The sequence below is a fragment of the Panthera pardus genome, unplaced genomic scaffold (assembly GCF_024362965.1).
Source record: "Panthera pardus isolate Hobbes unplaced genomic scaffold, ASM2436296v1 HiC_scaffold_10, whole genome shotgun sequence".
NCBI lineage: Eukaryota > Metazoa > Chordata > Mammalia > Carnivora > Felidae > Panthera > Panthera pardus.
The window spans coordinates 19,663,920-19,683,548 of record NW_026526655.1 but is presented as its reverse complement, the minus strand read 5'-3'; the positions used below and the strand labels follow the sequence as shown (position 1 = coordinate 19,683,548).

Below are 19,629 nucleotides of genomic sequence, written 5' to 3'. Positions count from 1 at the left end.
GAAGTAGGTACAAGGCAAGCTTCAAGAAGGCTGGACACCTGCGTGCTCCTTTCAGCTAATTCTTTATGTAACCTCGGTCAAGGAGAGGTGCCCTGCATCCCCCTCTGGATGCTCCCAAGGGCGTTCACGGTGCTGACTGCCTACGCTCAGCTCCATTCATTCCTGACCCAGGGGGCCTCACCGTGCTTCCTCCTCACTCTCCCCCTGCTTGCCTCCATCCTCGAATTTCTTCATTCGGCAAATATTTATCACCCCTCCCATACCACGAAGGCAGTCCTGCCCTCAGGAGCTTGCCATCGGTGTGGCCCTGCCTCCTTGTCCCCTGGAAATTGTCTCCTACTCCCACACCCATTTCTACCTGTGCAAAATGTGCTGTCTTTTAAGACCCATTTGAAAGTATTAGTTCTGGGGCGCCTGGGTGGCGCAGTCGGTTAAGCGTCCGACTTCAGCCAGGTCACGATCTCGCGGTCCGTGAGTTTGAGCCCCGCGTCAGGCTCTGGGCTGATGGCTCGGAGCCTGGAGCCTGTTTCCGATTCTGTGTCTCCCTCTCTCTCTGCCCCTCCCCGTTCATGCTCTGTCTCTCTCTGTCCCAAAAATAAATAAAAAACGTTGAAAAAAAAAAATTAAAAAAAAAAAAAAAGAAAGTATTAGTTCTTTCCCCAAACCCTCCCAAATCTCTCCCTGCCTAGATGTGCTCTTCTTCGTGCTTGGTACCCTTCATGTGTCGCTACAACAGCAGTTTTAATTTTCTTTTAACAGGAAAAGTTTTCCTTTTCTAAAGCAATCTTACATGAAGTCCAAATACATGAAGGTGACAGCAGGATTTATGGCCATGAATGTATCGATTCAACAGCAAAACATTTACCTATTATAAAGTCAATGAGGGAGAAAAATTGGGGCTGCTTGCATGAACCATACAAAGTCAAATGTGGAATTGCAGACCATAGGCCAGCTTCAGTACTCAGATTATTGCTATACCCTATTTAGGTTTTGTGAAACTGAGAAAACCCTGATCCATACTGGTCAATAACTGCCTCTCAAGCCAGGGTTTCTCCTTCCTTCATAATGGCTCAGTTGCAACCGGAAGACCCTAGGGTTCCTGGGAACATGGTTTGAAAACCACTCCAGCACGTCAGGGCTGTTTATGCACTTGTCTTATCCACTGGGCCAATATCAGGCCTCCTGAGGGCAGAGTCAGCCTCCTGGTCCGTCTGAATTATCCTGGGGCCGAGTGCCCTGCAGACATGTGGGAAATGCTGAAGGGGTGGAAGAATCAGCCAAAAGGTCCTAGGTCCATCCCAGAAGAAATGTGGACTTTCTGGGCTCCCAACTTCTGATGAAGAGGTGAGGCCCAGCCACAGGATCCACAGAAACCCACCAAAAGAGCAAGAGTAGGAATCAAGGAAGCCAGGACTGGGGCAGAAAGATCATTTAAACAAGCCTTGCCCCATGACCACTGCCTCCAGTAGAACTCCCAGCTTTCTGTCCACTTTCTCAGATCTCTGCTGGTCTGGTCCTGGGAGAGGGAAGGTGAGGAGACTGGAGGCTGGGCCTCTGGCCTTGAGGCAAGAGAAGGCAAAAGACCTGGCTGCCTGGCCAAGCTTTTCTCCAAAGCTGAGTAACCTGAGCACAAAGGGCTTTGTTGCCCTTTGCCTACCCCTGGTCCCAGATTCTAACCACCAACCCCCCACCCCCCCGGCCCAGGGAGCAGCCAGCTGGCATCGGGGGAGAAGCCACACTTACTTAGCAGGGGCACCTCCTTCTGTCTTCATCCACCTGTGGAGACAAAGATACCACAGTGTAAACCACCACAACTCCTCCCCCGAGAACGCAGCCCTGCGCATGCCCAGACCTGCAGGGGGAAAGCAAGGGAAACCCCGTTCCAGGGGGGTGGGAGCCTCCAAAGACCACGCGGGGGGAGGCATTCAGGGTGGAGAGAACACTGTGGCCTGCCTCCCAAAGAGCTCTCCCGAGTGTGAAGAGGAGAAGCGGATTCAAGGTCAAGGATATGGCACGGGGCATGGAAGCAAGCATTTGAGTCCCTGGGAGGGGCTCCAAATTTGTGATGGGAAAAACTCAAAAAAGTACCCAATGCAATTACTGACAGTCTCACAGACACAGGCGGATCTTCCAGTTGAACTGTGAATACACACCCACACGCACACCCACGCCCACACGTGCCCCCACACAGACTTCAGTGCTGTGAAGATGGGTGCAAGAGAAGGCGACTACAAGAGACTTACTTTCTCTCCTGTGGATCCAGGTCACAGAAGGTGACAGTGTTGAGGGGGTAGTGTCGTCTGAAGAAGAGCCTGTGGCACAGATACCAGATACACAGAGAATGAGTATCCACGTGACCACCCTTTGCCACTTTCCACTTGCAGGCGTCAGGCTACCCTCTGCAGCTGTCATGGGTTAACCCAGCCTCTCCCTTATGAGCAAGGTGGCCTGGGCTGCTCATCTTAGCAATGCACAGGGACATAAATGTGTCACTGAAGCATGTCCCCAATGCTAGTGACTAGGAAAAGAAGGAAGAAACTGGTACTGAAGAATGATCAATGAGGGGATGTGACAGAGGAAGGAAAGAAGCTGGAGGAAGAGCACAAGAGCAAGGGCTCTGCTCTAGAAATCAGGCACTTTCATGAGTTGTGTTTCTGGCTGTATACCCTATGCAGGCATATTTGTAGGAGGGAAGACAGATGGATGGATGGATGGATGGATGGATGGATGGATGGATGGATGGGTGGATGGATGGATGGATGGATGGATAGATGGATGGGTGGGTGGGTGGATGGATTGGTGGGTGGGTGGAAGACTGGACAGGTGGGTGGATGACAGGTGGACAGATGGAGGCACAGGTTGGTAGGTGGACGGGTGGACAGGTGGACAGATGAGTACAAGGTACAAATGGTAAGTGGGTGGGTAAGTAGATTGACAGATGGGGCACAGTGGGGAGAGCCCAGTATGGAAGCAAGTAGAAGAGTCTTACTTTCTCTGGTTGTCAGTCAGTGTGATTCCCTGGGCAGAAACTTTGAAGTGAACGATGGTGGCAGCTGGTGTGGGGTCAGCAGCCAGAGTCTCAGAAGTGGCTTTGGAGATGGCCTGTGGCCCAGTGAGTGATTCCATGTCCACGGAGTTGACGAAGAGCACGTTGCAGGCTGGAATAAACCCACCCAAAGAGAAGTCACAGGGAGTGGAGTGGGTGGGGATTACCTCCCAGCTCAGCTCTTCGGGGGAGGAGTAGATGAATGTTAGGCCAGCCTCAGGCCAAGGCATCCGCACAGAGAATCACGGACTGCCCAGAGATAGCTGGGTCTGCAGGACGGGACAGGGCAGGCAGAAGGAAAGGGCTGGGCGGGCATCCTGTCTGGGGTGGCCACTTACCTGCCCCTTGCTTCAGCAGGTCAGTGGTTGAGTTGGCAGGGCCTGAGCTATCTTTCGATTCATCTGTGGGGTCTGAGACAAAAATTTAATTCAGCTGGTAATTAAAACTCTAGAGCTGGAAAGAAGCACAAGTTCGGCTGGGCCTCAGGCAAGCTCTGCAAATACTTCGTGCAATGGATACCGCTTTTCGTAACAGGCCCTGGCAATAGGCATGTGTGTGTCCAGTCTGAACATTCAGTGAGGACTGTCAATAGTTAGCACATGGGTTGAGAGCTCTGGAATCCAACAGTGTGGGGTGCAGACCCTCACCCCAGCACCTGCCAAGTACCTACAAAATGGAGATTGTGATGACAGTCCCATTGTGCTGGGCTTTTGAGATGTTCCATATACAGTGTTAGCCCAGTGCTTGGCATAAAGCAGGACCTCAAGTGGCAACTGACATCTCTGTTGTCATTTTGCATTGATGTGTCTTTGTGTAGATCGATAAATGTCCCAATTCACTAAAGCACTAATACAGCGCAGTCATGATTTCGATATTACTAAGAACGGAGTATTGTCCGTACCAGTGTTTCTCAGGCTTTGGAGTGCAGGCTGATTAAAACACAGGTTGCTGAGCCCCACTGGAGGGCTTGAGAATATCTGCATTTTTAACAAGTTCTCAGGGTGCCGATGCCACTGGTCTGGGAACCATACTTTGGGAAGCACTGGTTTATATAATGTAAACGTCAAACAGTTTTGTAACTGCTAAACTACTTTCATAAATTTCATAGAACTATAATTTAGTTAGTGTCTCAACTTTGTGCTTAATAATGCTACTTAAGTTGTACTTGAACTTTTAAATTAATAATGTCGGCCAATTATTAGTAGCAATTCAATGAAATGAGTTGTATTCACAGAAATTGTGAAATAATATTAGGGGTTTTGTGTATGGGCACAACCCCAAGAGCTCCAAGAGAAACCGGAAGAAAGTCCCAGAGACACTCTGAATATCCTATTGCTAAACAGAGAGGATGGGGACCAGGTACCCAGTTTCCAGTTCCTAGACCTCAAGGTCAGGGCTGAGCATAATTTCCCTTGGGTGGGCCCTGATTCATGGGGCTGGGCAACAGAAGCCTGTGCGGTGACGAGTCTTGGGTGTCCATCCGCCAGCCTCCAAAGCTGGAGCTCTTCTCTGAGAGAAGCTGGGCCTGGTGTCTCACTCAATGTCCTATATGTCCTGAGGCTCATGGGTTCCATTTGTACTTCCCACAGTCAAGAGGCCTCGCTCTTCCCATCAGCTCTACGTCCCCTCAGTCAGAGAACACCCTGTCAGCCAAGCAGACTAAAACTCCAAGGACGTCTTGGCCCTGTTTTCTTCCCAGCCATGAGGAACCCAGTCACTCTTCCTCTGCGTGTGCTCCCTGCTCTTTATTCACACCAACCTCCAACACGTGGGCACCCCCATGACCTAAATCTGCCTTCCCCTCCCCCTTCCTTCAGCCCTGCCCACCGATGCCCATCTCATCCTCCAGACACAGTCCTCCCCATAACTGACTCCTACCTCTAGTGCCTCCCCCCTGGGCTTATTCTGAGGATTCGCAAAAAAATTTCTTAAAGGCACCGGAGAATTTTCCAGAACAATCTGGAAAGTCAATTATGTGTGTTCCTGGAGTTAAGTTTTTTTTTAAGAACTTTTCCTTCTTTTTTTTAATAGGAGATTTAAAAAAAAAAAAAAAAAAAAAGGAGAGTAGCTTTGAATTTCCCTAGATTGGCAAAAGGACCCAGGTCCTCAATGCTGGCCCATGTTCTGGAGCGGCTGGCAGAGCAGACACAAACAGCAGCCCAGCTCAAAGATGTACTTGGAGAGCAAGGAGTCTCACGTTCCTACCTCGGTTTGGAATGACCAGCTTACAGGGCAGAGCCAGTGGGATGATGGAATGCTGGTAGACCAGGGCAGAGAGAGACCCTGCAGGGGGAGACAGCATGTCAGGAGCAGTGCCACTGGGAGCAGGCCCGGGCACCGAGGAGCCCAACCACCCAGCCCACTATCCGTCATCTTCAGCTTCTTTATTACCCACCTCTCCCTCATCCCACAATGAAGCTGAAAATCCACTCCCTCCTTGTTAGCAATATCTAAGGGAGAAGGTTCCAGCAGCTCGCTCTAAGCAGCCATAAGGTGTCCTTTCTAGAAAGTTCCTCCCAACATTTCTCCTAAGTCCCTCTGGCTACTGGGGCCCTCTCAGGACAGTGCAGCAGAAGTATCAGAGAAATCGTGGGATCAAATCAGAGAAATCGTGGGATCAAGTCACTTATTAGCTATGTGTTCTTGGGTAAGTCTAACTTCTACAAACCTCCGTTTCCTCATGTGTAAATGGGACCATAACACCTCCCATGCAGGATTGTTATGAGACCAGAAGTAATGTAAGGTTCCCAGACAGTGACTTTCACATAGTAGGTGGTCGATAAAGGCAGTTGTTACAGCTGTTATTCAAATTCTAATGATAATGCATTTCAGTGGGGTGAGACAAATGCAGAAAGGAATTTGGCAGAGTGAATCAGCCACAGTACAGAGGACGGGAGGCCACTGTTCATTTCCTCTGCTGCGTCTATGACAAGGGGGACCTGGACAGCCTGAGACACTCTAGGCAGGTGGACTGTGGAGACGGGGTTGGGGAACAGCTCACCGAAGTTTGGCTCATTGGGGCATCCCTTGAGCTTGACTCCTCTGGGGCCAGTCTCTATCAGGAAATGTCTCACCAGCTCATGGGTCATGTCCCCTGGAATAAAGAGAAAGACATGAGGTTTGAGCACTTCTCATGGGGCCCTCCCACCACTTGCTAACATCACTTCATCCCTTCCCCACATGCAGCTCTGTGGCGGGAGAAAGGGTTGGAAAGATAATACAGCCAGAACCCAGGAATGGAGAGACCACCGCTCAAGGAAACACAACCAGAGTTCCAATAATCCTGCTTCCCTGTCCTCTGACCCCAACCATCACCAGGCCCAAGACTCATTCTTCCAAAGAGTCTGACTCAGCAGGCACCAGCTCCCCCAAGAACCATAGGTCTGTCCAGCCCTGAGTCCTTCTGGCACCTCAGGCTTGGAGGAGGCTGTGCTGGTCCAGAGCCTGGCTCGAGAGGAGGGTGTTACCTTTTTTATTCTGCTGCACGACGGTCGGAGGAGGAGATGACACCTTCATGGCCAACCCGTAGGCCCCTCGGAAGGAGTGGCTGTCGCGGATGATGAAGGCCCCTGGCTCCTGGTCCTTAAGGAGAGCGATGGCTGGGATTGGAAGGGATGAGGGGACCAGAGCAAATAAGAAATTGATGGCACGGGCCTTGCTTAAGACTCATCAGGTCTACCCAATCTCGCTCCTTAGTTAGAATTTAAACACCCCTAAGGGTCCTCCTATGATAAAGTTGGTGAACATCTTCTATAAATAGCCAGGTAGTAACTATTTCAGGCTTCACAGGTCATGCTGTCTGTATTGCAAACTACTCGTCTCTACCATTGCAGCACAAAAGCAGCCACAAACAATACAGAAGCAAAGAGATACAGTGTGTTCCACCGAAACTGCATTTACAGAAAGAGGTCCGGGCCCTGGGCCATAGTCTCCAAAACCTGTCTAACATCCACACAGACCTTCCCTGGGGGCCCGGTGGACCTCACTCCATCCCCACAACCACAGCTTTGTTTTGCCTATAAAATGTGCAAAACTCTCCACATCACATAGCTAAGATTTGTTCTATGACCTTGGCTGGCCTTTTACCTTGCTTGGAAAATCATGACTTTGCTACCTTTTTTTTTTAACGTTTTATTTTTATTTTTGAGACAGAGAGAGACAGAGCTTGAGCGGAGAAGGGGCAGAGAGAGAGGGAGACACAGAATCTGAAGCAGGCTGCAGGCTCTGAGCTGTCAGCACAGAGCCCGACGCAGGGCTCGAACTCATGGGCCATGAGATCATGACCTGAGCTGAAGTCAGATGCTCAACCAATTGAGCCACCCAGGCACCCTGAGACTTTGCTACTTTTAAGCACCCTTCGTAGGTCTACAAACCATGCTTCCTCTCCCCACAGTTCACCGCGAGGAGGTGCCTCTTACCGTCTGAACTTGATCCCAGCCCCCCTCTGTGTCCACCCCGTACTGCAAAAAGGAGTAAGTCTGCCCAGGAAGACATGGTGGGCTGCAGCCAGCTGTGACCTCTGATGGACCACAGGACCCTCGGTGCCACCTAGGGCTCACCCTGCTCTCTGGAGATCTCAGGCTTGTACCAATACTTGGAAGTGTCCTGGACGAACTTCACTTTAGCCCGTGTCTCGGGGCTGTTGTCTAAGAGAGACGGAGACAGAAAAACAGTGTTATGGGTTGAAATGTGTCCCCTAAAAAGGTAGGTTGGAGCCCTAACCCCAGGTACCTGTGAATGTGACCTTATGTGGAAATAGGTCTCCGCAGGTGGATTCAAGTTAAGATGAGGTCATGCTGGATCAGAGCGGGCCCCAATCCAATATGACTGGTGTTCATGTCAGAAGAGGAGGAGAGACACAGAGACCATGGGGACAGTTGTGAAGATGAAGGCAGAGGCTGGGGGGACACATCCACAAGCCAGGGGACACCAAGGATGTGCCAGCAACCACGAGAAGCTAAGAGGTAAGCCTAGAACACATTCTCCCATGAGCCTCCGGAAGGAGCCTGCCAACACCTTGATTTTGGACTCCTAGCCTCCAGCCCATGACAGACTAAATTGTTCTCTTAAGCCACCAAGTCTGTGGCACTTTGTTACGGCAGCCATAGGAAACAAACACAGAAAGGCAGTGTCCTCGACACCATCAGAGCCCTGCTGGAAGGGGCCTCAAGTGGCTTGCCCATCCTTCCCCTGTCTCCTGCCAGCCGCTGTGCATCGCAGAGCTGCTCTCCGATGGAAAAGCCTGGCACAGCATTCTCACTGAGCTGAGGAAAGCCCTCCCTCCACCCCATCCTCTCCTCTCTCCAGAAGATCTGGACCAAACCCTTCCTGAAGCTTCCCTTCCACAGGCTAACGCACCCCACCTGCTAGCCTCTTTCTCCACTGGCTGAATTTCCCGACTTTGTCATAGCAACCTTGCAGTTGAGGGAAGAAAGCTACATTTCCATCACTTCTCCCCAAGCCCCTCCTCATGCCCTATATGAAGAGCCCGTGTTCTCCCTCATATTCACATACAAAAAAATCAGTCCTGCCCTGGAACAGAGGAGGAGGTGGCTTAGAGGCCATCTACTGTGAGTCACATACCCCACTTCCCTGGCAAATGACCCCCACCCAGACCCTTTGCAGACCAGAGATGCTTTACAGAGCATTAGGTTCTGGAAGATGCTCAGAGAGAGCACCCAGGATAACCGCTCAACTTTACAAACGAGGGAAGTGAGGTTGAGAGAGGGAGAGGGACCCGCCCAAATCACACAGGTGGTTCACAGAAAGGCTCCTGTAAGATCTTCCCAGGTAAGAAAACACAGGTGCCCATTTAGTGCCTGCTTTGCCTGATCTTTGTCTGGGTATTAGGATGTGCGGCCCTCGCTCTCCAAGCCTTTCCTTCATCTTTTGGCACCCAAGAAACAAAAAGGCGGGGGGGGGGGTGTGGTGGAGTTTGGGGGGAGAGGAAGAAAGGAACATTCCAATTCCCCAGGTTTCCTCCCCTTTAGAAAGAAGCCAGAACAGAGGACGCCTGTGCTAACGACGCTATAAAGCTGACGGTGCAGAGGTGAGATCCGGGTTAGACTGTGGGTCCAGCGTTCAGTCAATTTTGACTTGTCAGTAACCCTGGGCTAGACCCCTGGGATCGGCTCTGGAGGACAAAAGGGGGTAGGCCGGCTCCCTTTCCTGGCAGCTGCGCACGGGGCAGGGGCGGGCGAAGCAGCCGGGCCAAGCAATTGCGGCAAGCTGCCTGTCTCTCTGCTCTGAAGCCCCAGGCCCCGCGGCTGCTGGGGCCTAACGAGCTGTCAGAGGTGGCTGCAGTGACTATTTTAAGCAGGGAAGATGGTGGGAAACAGGAAATGTCCCAACTACTAGAAGTTTTCCATCCTCCAAGAAGAGGGGCTGGGAACCAATCGTCTCCGGTGGGCAGCAGGAAGCAGGGGCATGCGGGGTCACTGTCGATGCCCCTGCCTGGCAGGCTCGGGGCAGGACCTGGGAGCGACACACTGAGAATCTAGGCAGCAGGGGCCCACCCCGGGGCTGCCTGAAACCTTCTCAGTCTTCCTCGAATGCCCCAGAGTTCTGGGGCCATTCTGCAACAGGCACATTCGAGGTCTGGCGGAGGCCCTGACCTTTGTGTTTAGACACTGAGCCCCCTACGCAGAGGCCAAAGATGCCAAGTTCTGGAGACGAGCAAAGAGATCAGTGTGCGGACATGCATGAGCTTCAGCAAAGCCGGGTCGGCAGAAACCAGACTCCAGTGAAAATGCTCAGCCCTCGGCCTCAGCCCCCAGTGCACGTGGCCGCCAGATATGTTAACAGTGATGTGCACACAGTGGGATCAAAAGGTGGGGACTGAGTGCTGTGGGCAGGCCAAAGGGATGGCAGTCCGGGTTAGGAAGGCAGATTCTCAAAGTTTTGCTAAATCATAAATGTGGAAACAGGAGAAGACAACTCCAATAATGCTTTGAGAGCGTGAGTTTTATGGCCAATGAGCCTAGATCGGAAGCCATTTACTCACTGTGTGACCCTGGACAAATGACGGAGTCTCTCTAAGCCTCACTTTGTTCATGCATAAAATGGGGGTAATAATACCTACTTTGCCAGGCGGCCACGAGGATTAAAGAGCTAGCGCATGGCTCAGAGCCTGGCACACAGCACGTACTCAGTGAGTGGCAGAAGCTAAGCTGATAGTGATGATAATCATAACAGTAACACTATCATTATCCTCCTCCCCCTCCTCCTCCTCCTCCCCCTCCTCCTCCTCCTCCTCCTCCTCATGGGCACCCACATCCTCATCACTGCCCCCGCACCTAGCCCACTTACTTTGAGGCCACCTCCAACTCCCATTTTACAGACAAGGAAACTGAGGCCAAGAAGTCAATGAGCCGCCCCTGGTTGTGTGCCAAAGAGCCATCAGCACAGAGATGGACACAGACATCCTACCCAGTGGGCCATGTGCCACGGCAGAGGCGGGGGCGGAAGGAGGGGCTCACCTGGCATGGAGTACTTGGAGAAGTCAGGCAAAGTGTGGGAGAAGGAGACGGTGCTGCCCCCGCTGGGGCTGGACATGCCGCTGGCCACAGGCGAGGAGGACACCTTCCCGTTGACAGTGGCATAGTTGGGGAGGCTGCCTGCTCGGTCTCCCACGGACATCCTCCGCTTCTCGGGTAGGGCTGGCGTCGGGCTCCCTTGCCGGAAGGCTGCCGGATCCGGCGACGGGGAGGTGACGGGGCTGCTGAGGCCCGGGTAGTAGGCAGGGGACACAGGGAAGGAGGGCGTAGAGGGAGCCTGGTAACCAGAGGCACTGCTCTGCCGGGACAGCGTGGGTCTCCGGTCCTCGGGGGTGGAATAGCCGCCATAGGCCGCGTGCCGGTCCAAGCTGGGGCTGCCGGGAATCATGGATCCAGGCCCTCCCAGGTGCCGGCCCGGGCTGGGGCTTCCAGGGCTGGCTACTGCATTGCCGTGGAGGCCGGAGGCCAGGTTGCCTTGGTGGGCCCCGGGGTGCCGGCCCAGACTGGGGCTTCCCGGAGTAGTGGCCACACTGCCGTGGAGGCCTGAAACCTGGTGGGCCCCGGGGTGCCGGCCCAGGCTGGGGCTTCCTGGAGTGGTCGCTGTACTGCTCTGGGGGCTGGAGACTGCACTACCATGGTAACCAGTTCCCGCTGGACCCATCACCTGGCGGTGGCTCAAACTGGGGCTACTGGGGGCAGCCATGCTGGGGTTGATGGCCCGGCGGCCGAAGCCAGGACTGGGGGGGGTGTTGGTGCCCACTGTCCTGTGGCGCGCCTGAGGGCTCCCAGGCACCGTGTGGACGCCGGCCACGGTGAACTGAGCCCGCGCCTGGCTTTCTGGGGAGCTGAACTGCTGTAGTGAGTAGTCGGGGCTGCTGTAGCTGCTGCCCACGGTCGGGAGAGGAGAAGAGCTCTGGGAGCTTCTCTGGGCCGAAGGGCTAGGCTGTCCCAGGCTGCCGGAACGGAAGCCGGAACCCAGCAAAGGCTGGGTAGGTGTCCGGGGGCCCTGGTCGCTGCTTTCCCCTGAGGGGAAACTCCCCACTGAAGTGCTGGAAAGAGAGGGGGCAGGTTGAGACGTCAAGATGGCATTTCATGAAGGCCAGGCTTGCAGTGAGCACTCAGCCCTCCCCCCCCCCCCCCCCCCCACCGCTAGCAGCAACACTAGGAGCCCCACTGGCATGAGCCAGAATGTCACCACTTTTGCACATCACCCTATGGAACCATCAGAAGAAGAGACAGAGGCTCAGAGAGGTTAGGCAATAAGCTCACGACCACATAGCTTGTAAAAGACCAGGCTTCCAACTCAGTCGCATCTGATTCTGAAGCCCATGTTTTCCCCACTGCCCCTTGTTGACTCCTCAACCAGAAGGCAAAGCAAGGGGTCTCCCTTATGGAAACTGAAGATGGCTGTCCCCATGTCACCTCCAGCACCACAGACACTGAACACCAGGGTGGGGTCAAACCACCCGGCTCCTGTTCCTACCAGGAGTATCCCTGCCTTGACTTACTTTTCCCAGGATGCTGCTAGCATCTTTGAACACTGCCTAGACCCGCTAGACCTGGGCTCTCATTCCCATTTTGTCTTTGCAAAAGGCAAAGACACCACGTCTCAGAGCAGGACAGTTCAGCTTATTGTAAGGTCTGCTTTCCAGCTGTTGGATCTGGCCACTAATGCAGCAAGCTGCCTTGCGTGGTAATGAGGCTCCCGTCATTAGCAGCATTTAAGCAGACGATGACCAACCTCTTGAATGTTGTGGTGGGAATTTCCTCCACCGGGAGGTTACAGTAGATGAGCACAAAGGTTGCTCCCAATTCTAAGACTCTGGAAAGTTCAGTTCAGAGGGGACTGTACCTGGCAGACAGCCACAATCACAGGCTCTCCTCCAAGGTTAAGGGCAACCTGGATCGTGCTTGTTAAAGTTTCCTCATGTGGGAAGCAAGGGGGCTGGATCAGATAACCCTGATTCCTTCCAGACCCAAACTCCTATCCATTGTTGACATGGCGGGAGAGGCCAAGGTTGACAGGGACCCTGCATCAGCTGCAGCTGCAGGGAGGTGGCAGATAGGCTCTGCTCCAGGAGCCCCTGGGTGGGGGGTGAGGTAGGGGTTGGGAGGGTGTCCTTACACAAGAATATGGGCCAACCTGGAAATACAGACTGGAGGGAGTCTCGAGGCCAGGCTGAGGCCAGGATAAGCTCAGGTCCCCGGCTGAGGTGAGGTGGGGGGCCCGGCAAGAGCCAAGGGCAAGAAGCAGGTCACGGGCCAGGCCAAGAAAAAGTCTACCTCAGATCCCAGAAGTGGCTAGAGTGGAATGCCATTCCTGGTACGGAATAACATGGCCTCTGAGGAATGGAGGGAGTGTCCGGCTGAGCAGGGTGGGGTCGGGGGGACTGACATGGAGTTCTGGAAGATTAACCCCACAGGAGAAACACTAGCTTCCTGAGCCCTGAAAAGAGCCAACTCTACAGCAGGAGGAATTTGAGTGAGAAACAGTGAAAACTTCCTGATGTCAGGGCTCCCTGGACATGAGCTGGGGGGGGGGGGGGGGCTGGCCAGGTTAGGAAATGTCCTTTCCTTGAAAGGAAGAATGCACCTTCTGGCTCGGAGCAATTTCCCAAGAAGTGGAGCCGTCTGCCTGTCAAGAGGCTGGGGAGGGGGCAAGGTGGACTGAGGGTGCACGCTTGGCTTGAGGTTCCAGAATTCTTAGAAGAGCAGAAGAACGCAACCTCTGCTCACCCAGCCACCCCCACGCTGACCTGGGAGGGGGCACGCCGTGCGGGACCAACAGAGGGTGGAGGGCCTGCGGCAAACTCAGCCACCGGGGCCTGGCCGGTGACATGGTTGGAGAGTTTCAAGGCCTCCTAGGAGCCCAGGCTAGGGAAGGGGGTGGACGTGCAAAGGGACGCCCAGCAGCTGTCTCCCGTCCCAGGGCAGCCTAGCCTAGTCCGTAACCCCCGTGCCCGGCACCCTACACCCTGCCCGAGCTCACCCCCGGCTCCCTGTCCTGTGTCAGGTCACGCTCTCCCTGTCGCCAAGCCCACACCCACTCCCCCAGCTGAGCAGCGTCTCACTTTACCCCCCACAAGGGGGCTTCCCCTTCAGAGCCCTCCCCTGCCTGATTCCAGGCTTTCCTCTCTGTCTGACCCACCTCGAATGCCAGGCGCCCTCCACCAACACGGCCCTCCTCACCTGCCGCTGTGTGCCCTCAGCCCCCCGCACCAACACGTCCGCACCCCAGTCCTTCGCCCCGGCTGTGCTGTCCTTCTAGAATGCCCTCTCCCTCCCCCTCCCCCTTTCAACACCTGCTCGCCCTCCTGGCCTCACCACAAATACCTCCAGCCCCCAGAAAGCCTCTCTGCACCCCTACCCAGAAACGGTAGCCTCCTGCTCGGAGCTCCAGACACGTACATGTCTGCTTTGGGCATGTCCGACTGTCATCCTGTGACAGGCGGGCACCTAAATGCAGGTCCAGGAGAGACATGGGCTCTAGAGCCAGACGCCTTTGGTCTGAATCGTATTTCCGCTACTGTTTAGCCTGCAGGACCTTGAGCAAGCTACTTGGCCTCCCTGTGCCTCAGTTTCCCCTTCTGAAAAGTAGGATCCTAAGAGTAGCATTTAGCAAAGCGCCAGGCACACTGGAAGACTCACTAGATAGTGGGTGCTGTCGTTAGGTTTTAAAGTTGGGGGGAAGGACTGGTTTACCACAGTGCATGGTGGTTTACATCCGGCACAGTTTTCTGGATGGTGGCATTGAATTCAGCCTGGGAATTATAGTTCACCCATCCTCATGCTCCATGAGATTTGGCACCTGGGATGCTCTCCCAATGCACCCTGGGGGGCTGGTGTCCAAGGTGCAGCCATCTGGACGTGATTTCTACCCGCCCGCGCTCCAGGCAGATCTAGGCCTGGACCCTCCTCCCCACTTACCTGTCAGCACTGAGGATGGGGCTGCTGGTGGAGAGGGGGCTCGGGGAGACAAAGGAGCTTCCTAGGGTCCCATTCCTCAGGGGCATCTCGTGGCTATAGGCCTGGGCAGGTGGGGCGCTAAAGCTCTTGGGCTCCGGGTCCTGAGTTCGGGGCCCAGCCACTGCCGTCCTCACCACTGACTCCACGTAGCTCCGGGGCTCTGGAAAGGGCCAGAAGAGACACTGAGGTCCACGAGGGTGCAGTGTAGACCCCTCCCAACCTGTCAGGGAACCCAACAGCGTTTCCCCAGTCTGTGGGGACAGCTCCCAAAGGACAGCCAAGCATGCAAAGGGCACTCCTCGGGCTCCGGCCTACCCACACTCCCCCTCTTCCCAGTGTCTTGGAGAAGCTGTAAGAGCCCCCACAGAGCCTTTAACCAGGGCCTCGCTCACAGAAGCTTCCCAGAAACGGACCCCAGCTTTGCCGCTGGACACAGCCATCGTAGAATCTTCCCTCCTAGAGCTAGGACACCTGTCGATGGCTGGCACCCCTTTTAGTGGCTTCTTTCCTTCAAAGACCCTTCTACCCAACCTCCAGGCCCTTCAAGGTCCCCCTGGCACCGCTGGAGTCTGGGCTCTACAGTGAACCCAGAGCTCCAGCCCAGCCTTGCCCACATTCGGGACAGAGCCAGGGTTCACATGGGCTCCACCCACGCCCAGAATCCACAAACAGGCTTCCTGGCCTAGCAACAGGCCCGCGCTGGTGAGTCACGCCCAGCCCCTTCCCTGCCAAGACACACCCACCCACCTTGCCTGACACACTTAGCATTCCTCCCGAGACCGACATGACTATCCCTGTCTGGTGTTTAGCAGAGTCTCAGAATCCGGGGGGGTTGCGGGACAAGTGCCAGCAAGGCCGTTCTACAGGTGAGGGCGCTGAGGCCTGGGGAGAGCGATCAATGTGTCCGGAGGTGCGGCCCGGAGCCAGATCTCCTGACCCCCAGCCGGCGTTTGTCTGACCCTCCTCCCAGCCCTTTGAGGCCAGGCCTGAAACTAACTCCGTGCTACGCAGGGAGAAGAAGCAGGGCACTCGGCCTCTCCAGGGACATGAGCAGGGACGGATGATGTTCCTTCCACCTCCACACCTGGCACCATCCCGTCTCCCCCAAGAGGGACATGATCAGAACACAGGCTCACACACCACCCACAATCGGGGCATCCGCTGAAATCAGCCCGAGAAAGTGAAGAACCAGAGAATCCGTGCTGCCCTGGGCCGGCCAGGCCCCTGGAGCTTTCGAGGGCCAGGACTGTGTGACAGCAGATGGGGGGAGGGCAAGATGTCTTCAGAGGGTCAAGCATGGGGTGTTGTATTCCAGGTACAGAGCACAGGGTGATACAGAACCAGCCACCTTGGTGTCCGAAGCTGGAGTCCATACAGGCAGAGGTAAGCAAGGCCTACTCAAAAGCCCCCCTCCACCAGCCAGGCCACCCAGCCATGTCACAGAAGCCCCAGGCCTCTGTCACTCCAAAGGCATTGGTTCTGGGCCGACCATGCCCGAGGGCCTGCTGGAGCCAGGAGACGCTACAGAGACCCTCTGGCCCAGTGCAGGCACGTGCTTCTGTAAAAGGTTCGATAGTAAATCGTTTAGACCATTTAGTAAATGGTCTCTGTGGCAACTACTCAATTCTGCATTTGTAGCACAAAGTCATAGACAATTCGTGAATAAAACAGCATGGCCGTATGGCAATAAAACTTTCTTTACAAAAATAGGCAATGGGCCAGATGTGGGCATAGTTTACTGACCCCTGATCTCACCAGTCTCCTCAGCCCAGAGAAGTGGGGTGATTTGCCCCAGAACACACAGCCAATCAATGGCCATAGGTACTAGCACTGTGGTCTCCTGATTCTCAACGCTGGCTCCCGGTAGCCTAGAGAAGGGCCAGAGCCCCACGGGGACACCAAGAGCTGGCTGTGACCCAGTACTCCAGCATGTCAGCCAGAACTATTAATAATAATAACAATGGCAATTACATGAGCAAAGGAGGAGAATGTAAGTCCCTCAGCCCATCACAGGGGACCGAGGGACACAGCTGGCCTAGGAAAACAGGCGGTCTGACCTGGAGCTGCCCTCCCGCCCACTGCACACACACTGGCCAGCTAAAGTCCGGAAGCCTGTCGTTTCATGTGTCTTTAGTCTTGGGGGGTGGGGGGGGGATAGCTGTGTCCTGGGGTAACCCATCAGGGCAGAGGAACCATGCAACAAGGAGCCCACAGAAATGGCAATGGAGACGCAAAGCCAGAGTCCACTCTCCCCTCCCATCCCTTGCCATTCTGGGTCACTCTCTGAAAACTCCTCTTGTACCTTTCCAGGCTCCTGGCTTCACCCCGGGTGCCCACAGTCCTCAGCACCCCTTTTCTCTCACTGGAAGACAAGGACGTCCATCCGCTCCCTGGCCACCCTGGGATCCTTGCTGATCTACACTTGCAGCGCCCCCCAACCCCCTTGCCTACAGTGTACCCTCGCCCAGGGTACAACCTCCAAATGGAAACAGTGGGGCTGGGGACTGAGTTCTCTTCTTCATGAAGGAAGGAGAGGAAGAAAGCCATTCCCCCTTACTCCAGCCTCCAGCTCCCTCTTGCTCTCAGCCTCACTGATTTTGCAGTTCCTAGAAACAACATGCAGTTCCCTCCCACCCCAGGGCCTTTGTACATGCTTTTTCTCTACATCAAATGCTTTTCTCACCTCCCAGTTTCACCAGGTTAATGTCACTCACCCTCACATCTTACTTCTTCAACCAACATCAGGTTCTTGGCTATAAGGTCTCGTAAACTGTATCCCTTCCCTTTGGAGTGCCATCTCAATGCGTAACTCCAAGTAACCTAATTCTGGCTCCTGATCACTCATGGAGTATATGCTCCATGAGATTAGGAATCACAGTACTGCGTATCAGTATATTCCCAGAGCCTGGCACAGTGACTGGCATGTAATAGGGACGTGAAATATGGAATCAATGAATCAAAGAATGAGAGAATACATGTAAAGCACTTAGCACAGTGCCTTGAGAGCAGATCCCCCTAAAATCTGCTCTTCCTCTAGCCGAGTAATTCTGCCTCTGATCATTTTTCCTCACAGGCATCTTTCTCTGAATTTCCCACCAAAGTTTCAGCAGGGAGATCAAGCAGAGCTTCGGAGGGTCAGCAAACAATGTGCTTTGGTCTGACCAGGGAGGTGGTACATGAGTCAGGGAAAATGGAACTGGCCGGGAGCCTCGCTCCCCGGCCCTCTCCCGCCCTGCACCCCAGGCCATGACAGAAATTCCGACCCCCACGCTGGAATCCCAGGGCTCAGTGTCTGGAGGCAGGAGGGGGGCTCTGAAATAGCCCCTTGACTAGGAGACAGGAGACCTGTAAGTCCAGTCTGGGCCCTGCTGCCTCCTAACTGGGGCCTTGGACTGAAGCCCCAGACCCTCACTCACAACACAGGCCTCCATCCCACATCTGTGGAAACGATGGGTCCAGCAGAGGTGATCCCCAAGAACCATCCCCTCCAAACTCTGTGGCTCCCGGACACACGAAGGAGGGTCGGAGGACTCGGGGCCTTGAAGGCCGAGAGTCATTCGTGCGGTAAAATGGGCAGTTCAGTTCTGCTGAGACTCACTTCTCTGAAGTGTCACCCCAAAGTGGGAAACACAACACCCAGCACCTATCAGCCTGTGGGATAATCCCCCCTCAGAGCCTCCCACTGGAGAGGGTTTGTGGGTGCTCCTGGGCCCCAGCATTTCTGGACTCCTGTCCCATCCCCACTGCCCTGTCAGGAGCTAGGAGCCAGCAGCCGGCCTGGGGGAAAGCCCTTCCCCACCCCCGACTCCCATAGGAGGCTGGGGAGAAGGGCAGCCAAGAGCACGCTGTGGCTCCCCCTGCTTGGGGCCTGTTGCTGGCAGCCACCTCGTTCTGCAACCCCCAGGCAGCCTGGGGCTGCTGCCCAAACTCTGGCTGGTGTCCAGCGCGCAGATTCAGAGGGGCACAGCCCATGCCCACTTTGGGGGTGGGAAATCAAGGCGGTGAGTGCAAAGGAACGAGGCAGGTGGGATTCGGAAAAGCAGATAGAGCCTTTAAAGAAAGCAGGCCACATGGAACCAGGGCCCGAGTAGGAAGTCAGAACATCTAACATGTCAGAGCTGGAAGGGACCTCAGTGCCCACCTCATCCAAGCCCCCCTGGTGGAGACGGGGACCCTGATGCCCAGAGTCACACACAGACAGCCTCGGCCGGCACCCCCTTCATTTCACCTGATGCTCTTGAATCATCACTTGAATCCTGTTCCTAATAAGTTAAAGGCCTCCAACCAGATTGTGTCCCGCCTCTGCTTATGTCCCCTGCTCTGCTTCATGTACAACACAGAATTCATCTAAACTGAGGGTTAAGCTGGGACACAGACATGCTAACCCCTTGAAACTGTCAAAGTTATGTGCACAGTGTCCTGATGCATTTGTGTGGGAGGAGATCCATAGCTGTCATGAAATCCCCAGAGGCATCCAAGATTCCAGAAAGCAGACTCCCTACCTACCATCTGTGGTAGCAAGGGCTTCAAGGGGGCAACTCTCGGCTCTAAGTCTGCTGAGAAACCTGCTCTGAGCTATGCACGTGGGGCACGCCCCAGGAAGTGGGATAACGTGTGTCCCTTCGCCCTCTGAGGGGGCTGGCAGCACCGCAGGCAAGCTAGCGGAAGTGTCGCTGGGGGAGGAAGGGGCGGGGGTGGAGGGGGGGTGGATCATCGCGAGGGGGCACCACACTGGCACCCGGAGCTGGCTACGCCTGAACCTGTGCCCAGCTCCCTGGTCAGAACTCGGGGCAGCATCCAGGGGGACAGCTCATCACCAGGGGGTGGGGACCAGAAAGCTATGTACCTGGTCATCTGAGACCCATCAGAAAAGAGAACTGCCCCCAAGCCAGCCCAACCAAGCCCCTCGTGAACAGCCACTGCCAGACTCAGAGAGAGTGAAGCGGCCACCAGCAAAGCCACACTTACCTTTGGGAAGCTCTGTCACCACCTTCCCCTCATCCTCCTCTGAGGGAAGATGAGAGGAGAGGTAGCAGGAAGGAGAGGCAGGAAAGAGAGGCAGATGATGAGGAGGTGAGGAAGAGCAGAAAGGAGAGAGAGAGAGACCGATTAACAGGGATT

The 19,629-nt window shown here is 54.8% G+C and overlaps 1 protein-coding gene across 10 annotated transcripts in view; it reads right to left on the bottom strand.

Moving 5' to 3' along the window:
• Positions 1-19,629, bottom strand: part of TNS1 (tensin 1) — a 194,769-nt gene that overhangs the window by 6,341 nt on the left and 168,799 nt on the right. For 6 of the 10 annotated variants that reach the window (XM_053904966.1, XM_053904952.1, XM_053904957.1 and 3 more), the window contains 11 exons: positions 19,477-19,515; positions 14,470-14,668; positions 10,525-11,591; positions 7,606-7,692; positions 6,514-6,645; positions 6,048-6,140; positions 5,252-5,329; positions 3,385-3,456; positions 2,990-3,158; positions 2,244-2,312; positions 1,744-1,776 (listed from right to left, as the gene is read on the bottom strand). In XM_053904966.1, coding sequence (XP_053760941.1) covers positions 1,744-1,776; positions 2,244-2,312; positions 2,990-3,158; positions 3,385-3,456; positions 5,252-5,329; positions 6,048-6,140; positions 6,514-6,645; positions 7,606-7,692; positions 10,525-11,591; positions 14,470-14,668; positions 19,477-19,515 — 2,038 coding nt within the window. The remainder of the gene's footprint in view (positions 1-1,743; positions 1,777-2,243; positions 2,313-2,989; positions 3,159-3,384; positions 3,457-5,251; positions 5,330-6,047; positions 6,141-6,513; positions 6,646-7,605; positions 7,693-10,524; positions 11,592-14,469; positions 14,669-19,476; positions 19,516-19,629) is intronic. The other 4 variants (XM_053904953.1, XM_053904956.1, XM_019446018.2 and 1 more) reach the window with 1 other exon arrangement.